Source organism: Montipora foliosa, chromosome 14, assembly GCF_036669935.1.
Source record: "Montipora foliosa isolate CH-2021 chromosome 14, ASM3666993v2, whole genome shotgun sequence".
NCBI lineage: Eukaryota > Metazoa > Cnidaria > Anthozoa > Scleractinia > Acroporidae > Montipora > Montipora foliosa.
Genome location: NC_090882.1, coordinates 19,786,498 through 19,803,331, shown reverse-complemented (window position 1 = coordinate 19,803,331; position 16,834 = coordinate 19,786,498). Strand labels below are relative to the sequence as shown.

The window sequence follows — 16,834 nt, the reverse complement described above, 5'->3', positions numbered from 1 at the left end:
ACCTTGATGTTACGGTTGCCTTGGCTCGCCTATACACGGTACTGCCCACCTAAAATTCCCAGTAAGTAATCGGTGATTTCCACCTCATCTGTAAAATGGAGTTCTTCCCTTTCATTTATCAGTTTTACTCTCAGGGCGCTTTCCTTTGTCAGAACTGGCCGGCCAGACCCGTCATTTTGCCAGGAAAATGAACGATTTGAAGGGACACTTGCATGATAATCCCTCGTGTTCTTCTGGAGGAGTATATATCATCTTCGAAGTGTGTTAATTTGAAAGTGTTGTAGAGTTAGTCCTTCCATATGCCCGGTCTGGCCGGTTAGTTCTGTCAAATGGAAAGCGTCCTTACATACCCTTCGTTTGTCATGGTAACCATCTTTTTTGCCACCCACTTTAAGCAAGAACCCACCTCAAATTTTTGTCCTCTTGTTTAGTGTCCAGGGGGCCTTTTCTCGAAAGTCCCGAAACTTCACGGGCCATTTTCGGGTGTCACAATTCCTTTTGTAACTCAAGAACGGAGAGCATTTAATTCGTCAAACTTCACAGTTAATTTTCTTTTTGGTACCTTGAAAGCATGTTAAAAGATCGGCTTTCCAAAACAAGCGGTTGGCAATTTCACAGATGGCTTTTCGGGACTTTCAAGAAACGGGCCCCAGCAGCCCGTTTTTCGAAAGTCCCGAAACTTTACGGGGCATTTTCGGGTGTCGCAATTCCTTTTGTATCTCAAGAACGGAGAGGATTTAAGTCGTCAAGGTTCACAGTCATTTTTCTTTTGTTACCTTGAAAACATGTTAAAAGATCGGCTTTTCAAAACAAGGGGTTGGCAGTTTGACAAGTGGCTTTTCGGGACTTTTTAGAAACGGGCCCCTGTGGGGACCCCCCATGACCGTTAGTCATTTGTTCGTTTCTCCATCGCGTTTGTGGAAAACGTTCAGGTACACGTGGACGTAACAGCTGGTCTGGTTCTTCAAGGCTCGCTCCGGCGCTGCTCTTCTTAAGTTATCTTTCAGGGCACTTTTAAGCAAATATTCCTACAAGAGGAGGCTTTTACTACGAAAAATTGACACCCTAATTGGTTAATTTTGGGTTGCAATTGTTCCAATACTCGTTTCTGGCGATCGTATTACGAAGGATAAGCCGCATGAGGTTATTGCGGAGCTTTGACTGAAACGTCGGTTACTAGGTCACAAACGTGCCGTTAAAATAGCCATATCCTAGAGTAGCAACAAGCTTTTTCAGTTCGTGCTATTCTGGCGTCTTTGACTTGGTTTATGAAATTCATTGTCTTTCTTCCTGTTCTTAGGCTTTTTGGAGGATTCATTTGTCATTACGAACTTTGACATTTTAAAGTCATGTTCGTCGTTTTTGCTGAAAGCTTTAGTAATAAAAATACAGATTAAACTGTCATGAAGCTTCCGAGTAAAGAAACCCTGTATATATTGTTTCTTCCCCTGAAAAACAGCTTTAAGTTTCACGTGGGTATTGTTTCAATGCGTTTGATCTCTTTTGGAGTAGCCGATGAATAATATTATTTGGACTTCATCTCTTTGGAATTTAGAAAAAGATTCAACGAACAGCAACAAGGAAATAAACCAACCTATTTGCAAAGCTTAGTTCATTTAGAAACCTTAATTGGCTATTATAATGACGTCAAATTTCTTTCAAAAGTGTATTGTTCATGGTGGAATTAGCCGCAAATTATAATTGCTTTTCAAATCCCGGTTTTCTTTAAATAATACCAAAAATACAAAATAAGATTAAAGTTAAGCCCTCGAAGCTTTTTACATCAGTTACTGTTGACTTGTTCGTGTTTTTTTGCTTTGCACTATCAGTGTAAGTTAATGGTTTCTATCAGCTGTTTTTGTACCGATTTAAATGGCTTTCATTCCCATAATCTGTGTTATTCCTTTTTATTATCACCCACTTGTCGCGAAGAAGAAAGTTTCATTTAGATCAATTTCAGTTGTTTGTGTGGTTAAAGAACTGTACAAAAAGCCAGTTGACTTCTGTTACTAATTGTATGCGTTTACGCAGCCTTCTTTTAGCAAGAATTATATAGACCCTTTGTTTCTTCAAACTTGTTCATTCTATTGAACCTATAAGGCTGATTTTAACTTTTGACTTTTAAATATTTAAACTCCTTTTCTTCGGTTCTCTTTTTCAACTGAATGTTGCTCATCTGACTTTTTACTCTTAGCACGAATGATATTCTTGATTCGTGAGTCTTATTGTCGTGTAATGTCTTTTGTTTTTTACTTCCATGTAAACTGAATAGTGGTGTTTTAACTTGCGTGAATTTGACAACATTTTGAAAGTCGCTACACTGTGGATGGCCTGTAACCTCCTAAAGCCAATTTCCGTCCTTTGCCATTAGAAAGAAGACTCGAGTCCCAAACACCAACGTGGCATCTTTTGTGTTCTGTGTCCTTATTGTTCATCGTGAGTTCTGAAACACGTGTTTTGTTAACAATGTTGTCACTTCCAAGGTGAACGGACTATAAAGCTGTGAGGCTACTTTGGAAGTGGCTTTTTTGTGTATCGCTTCGCTTTTCTTGCCAAAGCCTTCGCATTGACAGCTGTTCCATCGACCGAATCACGATTGACAAGAAAAGATTGTACTTTCGTACCTTTTTTTACCTTTGCAGTAAATGTGTTCTTGCGTGGATTACTAAGTTGAGTATAGAACAAATTAGATAGTCATGTCGCAGTTTGGTGGACATTTTCACTTTTACTCTCGTTTTGCTGCTCTTTGGATCCATAGCTTGTTGACAGAGGTGTTGATAATAGTGTCTTTGTTAATTGTGGTTTGTGACGGATGATATTTGATGGTTCAGTGGCCGTGTGTGGTGCGTCAGCATGGTAAAAACAATCGAGCAGACTCACTCGACACATCGACATTTTCATTGAGGGAGTTTTTTCTTTTGTTTGGATTATCATTCGAGAAAAAATTCTAAATATATATCTCTAGAAACGAGTACCTTGGAAATGTTGTCGTGGGCACGTTATCTTGCTACTCCTTTAAGGGAGAGTGTCACGGTATTGCGCAGGTTCTAGCCTAAACGAATGTCACCCGTTTAGAAGCCAATCGGAAGCGACGTTATAGTTCGTGCGGGAAATTTACATGTACACGTACCCGTGACAATTTCTCGCTGAGTCATCTGCGAAATCGACTGAGGTCATTAGTGATTGTTTAATAATCGAGAAATGTCTACGCGTGCGTGATAATTTCCCGCGCAAATTATAACTTCGCTTCCGATTGGCTCATGAATGATAACATTCGTTACGACGAGAACGTGCGCAATACCGTGATATCTCCCTTGAAGTACGCTTTCATGCTTTTTGGGCAGTGGGCTGACTAGGCTAAACAGCCAATTTGCCAACTGGAGGCATACTTTATGTTTTGAAGAAAGGGACTAGCATTAGTATCGTAACCGATTAAAGAAGCAGCAGATCCTTCTTCAATGCTTTGCTTTCGTTTTTATCTTACGGTTTAGGAATTTCTTATTTTTCTTCTTTTGATGAACTTGTTCCAGGTCGTAAGAAAAACAAAACTGATCACACTGTTTGGGCGTCTCCTAAAGTTGATCACCTTGTTTCATCTCTTTAGGATCGAAATCTCGGAAGGGATGTCGCAGACATAAACTTGACAGAAGCCCCAGAATTCCATTCTCTTCCTCGCAGTTGGAATCCCTGGAAGCTAAGTTTCTTCAGACCCAATACCTCTCGGGATCAGAAGTCCGTGACTTGTCGTCTAGCCTAAGTGTCACGGAACACAGAGTGAAGATATGGTTCCAAAACCGGAGAGCAAGGGAAAAGAAAACAAAGGCAGAGGCTATTGTTAGTTCTAGGCCATCTCAGATTGAGCGACATTAAGCCGGTTGAATGGTTACCAACTATATCAATACCAGAAAATAATTTGACACTTTGGGAAACTCTGCTTGAAATACCTTGAAGCGTCTACCCAGAGAATGAACCCTAACTGCTTTTTTGCTCTCTCCTTAATACTCGTGGCACCTTCTCTGTTTTCAGTGTACGGCTTTTTTATCATCAGTACGGTTATTTTTACAGTAACTATCTCAACCGAAAAAGACTAGCTCAACAAAAAAGCAGGATAACATGCACGTGGCTGAAAATCTCACCTCTTCTTTATTCCCTACACCACATGAGTTCATGCATTGTTTGTCTGGTCTTGCCTCTTCGGTCTGGTCATCCAGGCTTTTCTTCTGCGCTCAAATCGCAAGAATTTCGTTTTAAATCTGAAAGCGGAAATGAGGTCGTATTTTCCTTGCTCACGGAAACATCAAGAGGAAGTGAGAAATGATGTCATCGCTGAAGTCCATAGTATTCAGTTTTTCTGATAATTAGTGAAATGATACAGATTTTAAGAGGGGTGTCACTCTGAAATATTGAAATATTCTATGAAGTGGAAATGTACCGTCTCTTCAAGGGGAAGTTGCCGATTATCACCAAAAACTTTTCTCACCCAGCAGTAGTAATTGTGCCTTATCTCATTTTCTAATATTGAGTAGACAAAGAGAGATGCTTGTCTGAGTGTGACGATAAATATGTTAGCTACAGAGCGATTACTTTAAAGTGGTGTCCATTTATCACCTTTAACAAGGTGTGCCTACCTTTTTGTCTTGAGTTGAAATTATAAGGTTTAACCATTCAAATAGAAGCTATACTCATTAGTGTGTTATTACGAAACTGGTAGCATGTCTCATCTTTTGACAGTAACTAAATTGTTTGCCAATTTTGAACTTGGAATCTGCTAGACTTGACCTAGTTAATCTCGGTACTGGGGGTCCGCGACGAGTTTTAGTTTGTGTAGAAGCTACACAATAAACTTGTCAAAACGACTGAGTAAAAGCATTCAGTGACATAAATCAATTCCTCAAGTGGTCGTTTCAAACCATAGCATGATTTATCTTGTTGAACTTGCATCTTTTTGACGGGATTGGAACGGTTTAACTGCGCGCTGCGTGTTTTACTTTTTTGGTACTCCAAAACACAAGGGGCGTTCTTATTATTGGTGTTGATGTATTGCAAAGTGCTTGGTATATCGTTATGGAAAGGGTCTTAGCTTGTGCTCTATTTAATCTCGGGACTTAACAACTTAGGAGTTGAAGGTTACTTTATTATTAGCCCTAAAACGTCCTCTATCAACTGACCCTAATTTGCACAACAATTGGACTGAATCTATCAGAGAATGATAAATCAAAGATCATCACAAGTGTAAGACATACACACACAGCGCATTTATTTCAATAAAACGAGCAATCAGACATTTCCGGTCCTTCAGTAGTTTCTTCTCAACGCGTATTAGCTTGTAACATTGTTAGTGATCTTGTAATAAGTCCTAAAAATTTTGCTTAGTTTGTTTGTCTTGCGTTATGGACTTGGAAACAAGCCCTCGTGTAATAATGCAATTTTCTCGTGGATTAGGAGACGGTCTGTCAGTTTATGCATACCTCTTGGTTTAAGGGAGACGCGACAGCGGTTAGAAACTAACAAATGAAAATAACTTTCATTGCAAACTAAGCCATCTTCGCGCACGACGGCATTGCAAGGAGCTTAGCTTTTTATTGAAATGCCATTTAAGTTGATAAATAAAGTGATTAGCGTTTACCGGCACAATTAATTTCTGGAGCAGCTGCGTCAAACTGCTTCAGTACTCACATTTTTGTGTGTGAAAATGAGCGGCCAATATACGCTTTATGTTACGCCTCCAACGAACTGAGTAAGATTTCTTGCACAAAAGAACGATTTCGTTTCTTTCTTCTCACACAAATGGACGTTGACGTGCTTTGGACGAAAAGCTTAAAATCAAAGCAAAAAACGGCACGACATGCCTCATTGAAGAGAACCGAGTGCTAACAGGGTTTTCTTTGGTGTGCAGTCCGTAATTAGTTTTGCTCGTAGTCCGGCCCTAGAAAGAAAATAACTGTTCTCTTAACTTGACAGTTCGTTTACGCGAACGCTATTAAAACTTAGAGGTAGGGTGTCCCTAGGCGAAGTTAGACCTAAAATACACTCTCTTTTAAGTTAAGCAACGATATATCTTTAATATAACAAAACGAACTAAAGGAGTTTGTGGAAGGATTGGCTACAGGTAAAATCGTAGTTTATTGCATACAGTGTAGTCGAAGTGATAGGTTTGATGGAAAGCTAGAAACGTAGCATCGCATTCATGATTGTACAAGTAATTACTGCTGTTACTATGCCTAGGAGCAAAGTAGGGTGGCGACTGAGTGCTGTTATCTCCAATAAAACTCTTTGGGCACCAACCGAATTTTCCAAGTTCACGATGCTCGCTATGATCCTCTACCTTTTCAGATGTCTGCGATTTCGTCTGAAAGGAGGATGGCTTTCTTGATTTCTTTTTCTCTCTTGAACGACGGTTTTGAAACCAAATCTTGATACGGCTTTCAGGAAGTTTCAATGTGCTGGAAAGTTCTGTTACTTTTGTAGAAGTAACGTAATGGGCTTCCTCGTAACTTTTTTCCAGTTTCTTCAGTTGCTCCGTGGTGAATGGTACTCTGGGACTGCTACTCACTTTGCGTTTGTTAGCAGATCTACGATTCCTTGTCCCTGGGATTCGATTGTAAACAGTTAAACCATTTGGTTCAGAAACGTGATTATCGTGGGAAAACAAAGAAGAATAAGGATAATATTAACAAAAAAAAAACCATTATATTAGACTTGTATTGTGAAAAGGGCTGTCAAAGGTATCCTCGAAGAAAAATCCATCGCGCATGGTTCTAGGCGTGTCATGGGCATTAATTATAACCTTTCTCTCTTTGTTCGCGTGGTTTCAACGTACGGCTGCTTCTTGTGGTTTTTCTAAATTGTGTTGGCCGAACGTGGTGTTCTTGGAGTCTATTTAGTTGGAGTGATTCGATTCACTAAGAATAAATACTCCGCATAAAGGCCTTTGTAGAAGTCAACTCTCTTATTTATCTCCAAAGGTTAAGGTTGGTTGCCTTTCCCGATATCCTTTCTGCGAGGTAAACTATTTAGCGGGCAACATGTTACACTTTAAAATGACATTTCTTCTTCCACCCAAAAGGGGTCGCTACAACGATTATACTTTTGAATAACTATTAAAAAGATGTTCACTTACTTGGTATTCTGGGTGGGCAATACCGTGTATACGCTAGCCACGGTAGAGTGCTTATTGTTGGACTCTTGAGATGACTGTTTCGTATGCTACCAGCCTCTTTGTTTTCACAAGGAGTATCTTTGGAAAGATGACAAAATCTATTCACACCTTGTTCGGACTCGAGTATATTTTCGATCGAGAAACTCAGGGCAGGTTTAACCTCTCCCTTGTCATGCATGGTGCAGATCCTTTCTGTCGTTATAATATCAGCGTGTGATAGCTGAACGTTTTAACACAGAAATCTTTATTTACTATATTATGGGCACAGGGGATCTTTTGTTTAGCAGTTTGAAAAGCCCAAAGAATGTTATTCACTTAATGTCTATTTACACACACTACTTTTGACAAGCTTTCATTACATGCATAGAACGTGGATTTGAGCATAATGTATTTTTAATCCGTTGTGGCGCAGTCTTTTTTTATCCCGTAGACGTGTCGCATTTGAATTTCAAGCATAGCTGAATATCTCGATGTTTCCGTCCGTTGGCAAGCTTCTGTTGCTGCCCCTGAAAAGCTATCTTTATTGTTATGTTGTGACTTTATTGCTATGTCATGTTTGCAAAGTTGGTGTTAACAAAAGTTCATTGTTGCTTTCAAAAACAATCCAACAAGGACGTATCCATTAGTAGACATTAGAGTTGAAGAAACAACTGCCGATGTAAACACACGGTTAATAGGTGTTCGTTTGATTGAGCCCAATCCAAAAGCGGCCGACCTAACCCTTCGGTTTTTCCTGTTAATCCCACCGATAAAGATATCAATTTGGCGATGGCCTTCCTGTATCGCCTGTTTGTATTACCTGCGATCTTTTTCAAGACATCATCTAATACTTGTTTAAATCAAGGACACGCCATTGGCTTATCGTTTAGTGCAAACATATGAACTCTTATTCTTTGATTTCGCTCACGTGATAAAACGGCCATGTTGGTGCGAAAACAGTAGAAAAATGTAGCTCAAGTTTTGCCTAATAATGGAGTAAAATTCCCAAAAGACATTTTACTGCAAAGGATATGTATTAAACATGTCTGAGCTCGCGAACTCAGTCGCGCAGATAGTAGTCATTTGTTATTCCTAATTAACCGTGCATTTCCAATATAACTGCGTAATGAGTTCGTAATGAGATTAATGCCACTTTGCATACATCCCAAAATGTGACAAAAGGTGTCTCAAGGGCCCACAGACGGATTTTTCGCACGTTGCTAAGGAAGTGAAATGTTACTTCCGGTGACTGAGGTCATGTCGCGAGCTGGCCAAAAAAACCCACTGACAGGCACAAATCACCGCACAAACTATTGTTTGCATCAAAGGTTTTTCCTCGCCCTTCCTCGCGCTCGTTTTCAGATCAACTGCGCATGCGTAAACGAACTGTTTCCGGTTTGAGAAAAAGCTAAAATTTCGGCAGGCTTTAAATGGAACTATTTTTTTAATATGGTACGTTTCACCCGCAAATACAGAATATAGCTAAGCACTGATTTTTTTCAAATCATCTTTTTTCAAAATGTTACGGTTATTTGAGTATCGTTTGTCTCTTTGAAACTGGGAACATTTTTCAAGAAGAAAACCATGCTTGCCTGGGTGCAAAAACAAATACAAATTATCAAACCATTGATTAAATACCGTAATTGTGTAGCAAGTAGACAAATTTAGAGTTTTGTTTTATCGATCACGTGACCATGGGCCTGGTATGATGACGTCATATTTAGGGTCATTGGTTTACAAAAGTTGGAAACTGACCAAAATAATACCAAATTCTCTTAAATTATTTACCATTACATCCGTAGCAACGCAAAAAACATGTCAGTAGGCCCTTAAGCCGAGGAACTTCATTTGTTACTCTTGAGTTAGGGTTCTTAGTGTTTAAAGGGGCACTGTCATGCTAAATTTGCTGTTTTTAGGTCAAAACTGTGTAAAAAAAATCTAATTTAGTGGTTCAGCTCGCCGTACAACATTTCTGACTTGCCACTGACGTGATATAGAATATATTTATGGCACAAAAAGCTATTCGTATGAAAAGTGGATCTCGTTTACCTGTATTCTCTGATTGCACTCTCGTGATAAGATGGCCATGTTGGTACCAAAACAGTAAATAGATAGATAGCTATAGTTTCCCATAATAGAGCGGCTTTCAATTGAGTGTCGAAAGCAATTTGCGAATTACTTTGGTTTTGCATCTACTTCACTCAGTGATTGGTTCAAAGTTTTTGCGCCACTTTTTCAACCAATCAGAAGTGAAACCAAAACCAATTGTGGCTCGCGCGTGCACATTTTCCCGCCTTTTGTGTCGGCTACGTGTAATTACTTCGAGTTTTGATTGGTTTACTGGATTGTCTCCGTCCTTTTTGATTGGTTAAAGTAATTACTATGTATGAAAAACTAATTCGGTGACCTACCGTTTTTGTTTCTTTGTTGGAAATCTCCCGAAGTTCTTTAACTTCTTAGAGAGTATGACAAAAATTATCTTGTAGAATTTAAGATACATCGAAAAAGGCGTTATATAGTTTACTGAAAATTGTACTAGATAACTTTCCCCAAAACTTTATTTGAAGTGCCATCGTGACTGATACGTCCATGCAAAAAATCAAGATAGGTCACCGGTTCGCGCCATTTTACGCCGTATTTTTACTTCTGGTGTGTTGGGCGCTAGATTCATTCAGATGACGCGCGTTTCTTAATTATGGCGTTTATAGGTTACGCGCGGGCGCTTGCTTAGCTAAAACCCTTTCGAGCCTCCTTAAAGCCCCGGCGACTTGTTCAAAGATGGGACGACGACTGCGAGTACGAGCTTTCCGTTCTGAGTATGCGCACTTCCAAAAATGTCGGCCTCTAAACCTTATGCGCATGCTCAGTACGGAGAAGTCGCACTCGTCGTCGTCCTTGTCCTCCGATCTAAAGGTCCCGTCCACACTCCGTTCTCAAAAACGCCCAGCTCCGAATAAAAGATCTGCGTCCACATTAGCGATTTCACATCGTATTCGGCCGTCTACACTAGAGACATAAAACGGAGATCTAAAGAAGCGTTTCTGTTAGCAGGCTTTGTTTACGTCTTGGCGCGCGGGAAACTGTGAGGCGTCCGTAAGATTATGATGTCACACGTATTAAAAAACCTCCGTTTTCAACAGTCTCCACTTTCAAAAGCGTTTTCGAACACCTCCGTTTTGGCGGACCTCCGTTTTCGATCGTTTCAGTGTGGACGATTATAAACCGGCGGACGGTTTTCGAAAACACATTAGTGTGGACGGGGGCTTAGAGCTGGATTGTTGTAATAAGGTGTTACGATTTTTAGCCAAAGCTGTAACTTCTTGATGCTTTTCAGCGACAGCTCGATTATGTAATTCAGTTCTCAAGAGAGTTTTCCCCAGACACTGTTATAGTTTGATTATTAAAAAAAGGATAAATGAATATTCCCGGAATCACGCTATTTTTTGGTTTTTAATTTCTAAGCGGAATTTTATCAGTTGTGATGAAACCTTAAAAAAAACGCCGTTCAAGGTGTATTTTTATTTATTTATTTATTTATTTTTCACGCATGTTTTAAGTTGCCGCTTCTTAAGGTTTTTTAAAATTAACTGCAATTATTTTAAGACGCAGAAAATCCTTCATAGTCGCAGTTCAAATACTTTCACATCTTTACAATAGAACTGCTTCTTTGACTTAAAAATTGAACTGTTTTTAACTTCCCTCTCTTAAAATCAATTTATTTAACGATTCAGCGATATTCACCGAGCCTCAGGTGAATAATTGTTTTTGAATATGCACGCCCACCGTGTCCTTGTTAAATTCAAAAGCAAGGTATCTTAAATACCACAAGAACACTTGTCAATATTATTACATAATTTGTGGTGTAAGTTCCGAGACTTCTGTTTCCGTCCGAAGCAACTTTTTGCTCTGCAAAGAGAAGGTTCAACAAACACGTTATTAAGGGATTAAATAGAAGGATTTTTATGAGTTTATTCCCCAGAGCCTCGAGATTATACCTTAGGCCTGAATTTATAGCGGAATTGGGCTGTGATAAGTCGTCATTTCTTGATCCATTGGCACCGAGTGTCCGTGCGGCCCTCATTTTTTTCCAAAAGAGAGACAAGGTCACAGTAAAATGCTGCAGATAATTTTGAGAAAATAATTGCGTGCTTTCATCTGTGTGATTCAACAAAAATATTCGTCTCAAAACCAAAGAAGATACATGCATTGATTGAAATAAAACTGATTTCCCAAAAAAACTAGGCACGGTATTGCTCTGAAAACCAAACATACCCAGTTGTCCTGACGGCAGGTGAACACCAATATTTGTAGCATTACAAGAGCGAGTTTCAATCGAGTGTCGAAAAACCAAAACCAAAGTAATTACTTCGGCCAATCAAAAAGGACGGAGACAATCCAGTAAACCGATCAAAACTCAAAGTAATTGCACGTAGCCGACACAAAGCGCGGGAAAATTTAATATTAGACCAAAGGTTACTTACCTTGAAGTGGAATTATAATTCTCTTCCGATATGCTCCGGATTATGGGCTTAATTTGCGACGTTAGAGCACCGTAGTTAATGGACACGAAAACACAGTGAGTCCAAGAGACATAAAAGAGTGACATTCAAAAGAAAAGTTGAATCACTCACTGAAAAACTGAGACCTTAAACGAGATCAACAACATTAACAGCTGAGTGTGGCGTACCTGGCTCAGCAGAATTTAAGTAGAATCTACGAAACGTACTCTCATTAGACCAATTGGCCAGCTTAAGGATATGCTCCACGGGCACACCCTTGTTATAAGCTGCTGACGTAGTAGCCCCCCTAACGCTATGAGCTGTGAAAACTGAAGTGTCTCTGCCCGCATCAGACAAGACTGTACAAGACTGTTTTAATCCATCCGGAAATTGCAGCAAGAGAAACTGCTCCATGAGGCTCGACGAAGGATTTAAACAGTCTGAAATCTGGCGAGTTTCTAATATTACAAGTACGTGTAATGTACGCAGAAACTGTATTCATAGGACAGACATGTGGCTTTGATGGCACGGAGGGAAAATTAATTATAACTGATGGTTTGCCAGGTCTCGATGTCTTTAAATGTTCTGTAACAATAAATTGAAGTGAATCTTTATTCTAAATTAAATTACTGATAGTAAGGGCACCAAGAGTCTGAAACCTTCCAGCTGAGCATAAAGCACGTAGCGAACTGTTTTTAGTGTCAGCTGCTTTAGGCTAAGACTGTTTAAGGGAAATAAAGTTCCTAGATAGTGTGTCAAGACAGACACAATCCAAGTTGAAGAATAACGTGGTAGGGGAGGTCTGAATACCCTGTGGAAGTCTAGACACTAAATACTAGTGCCATCACGTGGGTACAGTGTCGATGATAAGGCTGATCTTTAAAGAGTTCAATGTACTGTAGCTCAATTCTTCTCCAAAGCAATATGCCAGAAAATTTAACACTTCTGAAACATGTGCCTGAAGGGAATCGACATTCCTTTCACGGCACCAGCCTCTCCACTTTTTTCCAAACTGCTTGGCACTGTTTTCTCTACCTCTTGTCCAGCTCGCACCGATAAAGTTGGTAGCTTAAGAAGAAATTCCCTTGTCTGAGAGGGATTTCCGTACACAACCCAATCAGCTAGCCTCATCTTGAACCTCAGAGGATGGAGTTCCTCCCACTGTGGGAGACACTAGAGAATGTAGAAGCACTGGGTACCAAACCTGCGTGGGCCAGACAGCAGCTATTAGTATTGCCACAGCTTTGTTCCTGCGCACTTTTGCCAATATGCGAGAGATAAGACTGAAAGGTGGAAATATGTAACAACCTAAATTTGACCAGGACAGGGAAAAAGCATCAGCCGCATATGACCTTGGGTCAGGATGCCAAGAAACATATTACCCAACCTTAAAGTTCAGCCTAGATGCAAAAAAATCTATATCAGGGCTCCAAATGGTTGACTGGAGTTCACTGAAGATGGTTGGATGTAGGGACCACTCGAGGTCCTCAGCAATAAGCCTTGAGGCAGAATCAGCCTCAACATGTAAATCTCCAGGGACATATTGAGCAGACAGCCAAATTTCTCTTGACATGCACCATTGCCAAATCTCCTTGGCAAGTGTGTGGAGGCTCAGATCTTATTCCACCCGTGTTATTGGTATAAGATACTGCGGTGGTATTGTCCAATTGACGTCTTACATGTATGATGCTCTGACTAATAAACGATTGAAGAACAAGACAGGCAGCTAACAACTTCAAACATTTGATAGGGTTGTTAGCCTCAGAAAGAGACCAACGTTCCCTGTGCTTTGTCCATTACAGGAGGCACCCCAGCTAGTTAGACTTGTATCAGAGTTCATGAAAAGATTAATTTCAGGCTCCTGAAAATCTTACCCATTAAAGTAAGTCAGACCGAGAATTAATATCTAAGCAAGAGTGGGCGTCATAATCTCTCGCAGCGACGAGAGCTTGAGACTTGCAAGATTCAATAGCACGATAGTGAAGTTGTAAGTACCTCACTGCTTGGAGTGCAGAAACAATAAGCCCCGCAACATGGGCAATCTCTTGGATGGTTGGATTGCTGTTGTCAAGCAAATTCTTACAAGACAATGAATTTTGGATATCTTGAAGATGAGAAGAAAAAGTTTCATTGCCACAGAGTCAATTTCAAACCCCAAGTATGTAATTCTTGTAGTGGGAGTTACATGAGATTTATTAATGTTAACCAGAAACCCTAGAGATTCTAAGGATATTTCTGATAATGGCAAGGAGTGTGGCTGCCTATTAGGTAGAACTGGCAATGATCAAAATGTCATCAATGTAGATTCAGAAACCCATAAGGGTTGAAACGTGTAACGGCCCCTTGTGTGCTGGGAAACAAGCTTCTGAATATTCAATTTGCTAAGTACCATATTTGGAACAACAAGAGCGAGGGGTTTCCAAATATGGTACTTAGCAATGAAACATTCAACCAATCAGTTCGCACTGAATATTCGGAAGCTGTGAACGCGCGTTACACGTTTCAACCCTTATGGGTTTCTGGTAGATTGTAATTCTAATCCCTTTCGAGCGCCATGTAAGCAGCAAAAGGCTTTAGAATCTCAGAAAAGACCCAAGGTGCTAGAGAGTACCCAAAAGGGAGGTATGTGAACTCAAATTTTTGGCTTTTCCAATAAAAGCGTAATAATTTCCTATCTAGAGGATGAATTGGGACACTGAAATAAGCATCCTTCAAGTCTAGGGAAACCATGTTATCCCCTGGAGAAACTGTATTAATGGCTGAATCAATATTTTCCATTTTGAAATGGATCGTTTCTACAAAAAAAAAAAGAATGGCTTGAGATTGATTACAGGCCAAACATCATCACTTTTATAAGGAACTAGGAAAAGAGTAGAGATGAATTCTCCTTGGGTGTATTCGACATGCTCAATAGCACCCTTATCCAGTAAAATCTGAATTTCAGAGGAAAATTAATAGGATTAATTTTGGGGTAAAATGCTGATAGGGCTGAGAGGCCTCCTAATCTGTACCCCGAGACAGCCTTCAAGGTTCAGTGGTCATTTCACGCCAGTTCTCTATGTGATTGCCCAAGTTGCCAGCACAGGTTAATACCTCATTCAGGCCTTGTCCTTGTTTCTCCTGCTGGTTGATGGGCTGCTGGTACTGGGACTTGAGTAGGGTATACGGCCTCCTCCGGATGAACCTCGGTGGAATCCTAAAAAAGGACCCTTCTTTCCTCGTGTACTGAAAGCAATAGTTTTCCCATCTGTGCGAGAGCCACTTGAACGTGAATCACGACTTGTGCAGGAGACTTTCCTTGAAATTTAATTGACTTCACTAATATCCTTCATCTGTTTGGCAAGGTCATCGCCAAAAAGAAGTGTTGTAATCTTTGTAGATTTTCAACACACTGACTGAAAGCTTTTATTAATATGAGGCCTTAGTTCATCCTTCCTCTTTAATGAGGTCAGAAAAATAGCATTCCCCAAAACATTCAACATATCTGAAAGCTGGGGGAAGATACTAGAACGATCAATTTTCTCTTTTTTTATCCTCTGCCTTGGTGACACGCTCGAGTGTCACCACAAGAGCTTGATTGGCTTTGACGATATTGTTTTGACTATCTTGCAAGGCTAGGTCTTTCATACGAACCGGTTTAGACAAGTCAAACCAGAGTTTTTGTTAACCTTACGGACTCCAAGGAATTGACAGTTTCTGGGATTCTGGTACCTGCTCTGGATCTCGTTGACCTTGTCTTCCAGAGGTTTTGTCATGCAATTTGCGTTGACTATGTTAGCAATCATGTCACTAACCGGAGGGACGAAAGATTCGGTTTCCTCACAAATAGACGGCAAGATGTACCCTTGCTCCGTCGTTTCAGTGTCCGTAGTAAAAGATTTTGCTACGGCACTTGTAGTCGGCTCCGACCCTTCGGGTGGGCTCGAATTAGAGTTTGAACTACCGGCCACGAGTTTAGTCCGTTTGAGGCCTACGTCACAATGTCGTCGATACCCAGTTGACTTTTCATTTCATCCACGTCAAACTCGTAAGTCCCCTCGCTGCGACCTTCGTCATTGGACTCCTCGCAGAGCTGCAAAATCTCACCAGCGTCTTGTGCATAAGGCTTACTAACGTCCTCCTTCGCTGCCATATTGCTAGGAAAGGTAAATGCAAGTGAAAGAACTAGCTTAATAAGCAGTTATGAGAAGAAAGAACAACGAATTACTGACCTGTGAACACACAAAGGGAAGAACTGATTATTATGCAGCACGGCTGGGGTTATGTACCGTCCTCATTTACATTACAATTACTTTGGAAAGTGACCGCTGACTTGTTAGTACCGAAGGAAGTATACAAATTAAGCCCATAAGCGGGAACATATCGGAAGAGAATGTGCACGGGCGAGCCATTATTGGTTTTGGTTTCACCTCTAATTGGTTGAAAAAATGGCGCGAGAACTTTGAACCAATCACTCACTGAGTGAAGTAATGCAAAACCGAAGCAATTCGCCTATTACTTTCGACACTCAATTGAAAACCGCTCTAAGAAAACCAGCCATAACCTGTTTCTAGGTAAAATTCTTCAGTTGCATTCATGCCATGATGATTTGTTCCAATACACTCGTACCGTCCCTTATCACTCTTGGTCACGTTGTTAATTTCCAAGTGAAACATTATTCCATGCGCACCAATATTGCGTCTCCACGCATGTCGTCCGCTATTTATCAGTTGACCGTCTTTCTTCCACAAAGCGTATTCAACGTTAAACATAATGCATGTTAAATTGACGCTCCCTTGAAGAAAAGCTCTCTTGCGTCCTCCATCTATTTCCACTTTCTCAATGTGAACTTGAATGTTTTTTCCTGCTCGAGAAAAAAAATATATATGGCTGAGTTATTAAGAATTTATTACAAGTGACATTTAACATCAATTTCATTATTACGCGTTTTGTTTTTGTCAACTGCAGTTATCCATGTTGCCTACCGAGTCTTCTTAATGCTAAAATTTTGTCTTCCTTTTCATTAAGAGATCACCAACTGTTTTATATTGCTTAGCGTGCGTCTATATGTATCGAGTTATGAATGCACGCGGAAAGTCAGTTTGGCGTGCGCAAGAACTGCTGCTTGTGGACGATTGCAGAGAGCAACTCTTGCTTGTAGACAGCTTAAAAAAACATTCGCAATTGTATGGTTAACCTCGTAGATGCAAAGCCAAAA

At 40.2% G+C, this 16,834-nt stretch overlaps 1 protein-coding gene across 5 annotated transcripts in view; it reads right to left on the bottom strand.

Annotated features, from left to right (window-relative positions):
- Positions 1–9,736: 9,736 nt before the first annotated feature.
- The window catches only part of LOC137985581 (neural cell adhesion molecule 2-like), a 27,089-nt gene continuing 19,991 nt past the window's right edge, over positions 9,737–16,834 (bottom strand). The window contains exons 6-8 of one of the 5 annotated variants that reach the window (XR_011119314.1): positions 16,414–16,480; positions 14,731–15,775; positions 11,055–12,841 (exon numbers count right to left, since the gene is read on the bottom strand). Coding sequence is in view for 4 of the 5 variants with exons in the window: in XM_068833207.1 (XP_068689308.1) it covers positions 10,938–11,044; positions 16,181–16,480 (407 nt within the window). In the remaining variant the exon portion in view is untranslated. The other 4 variants (XM_068833209.1, XM_068833207.1, XM_068833206.1 and 1 more) reach the window with 4 other exon arrangements.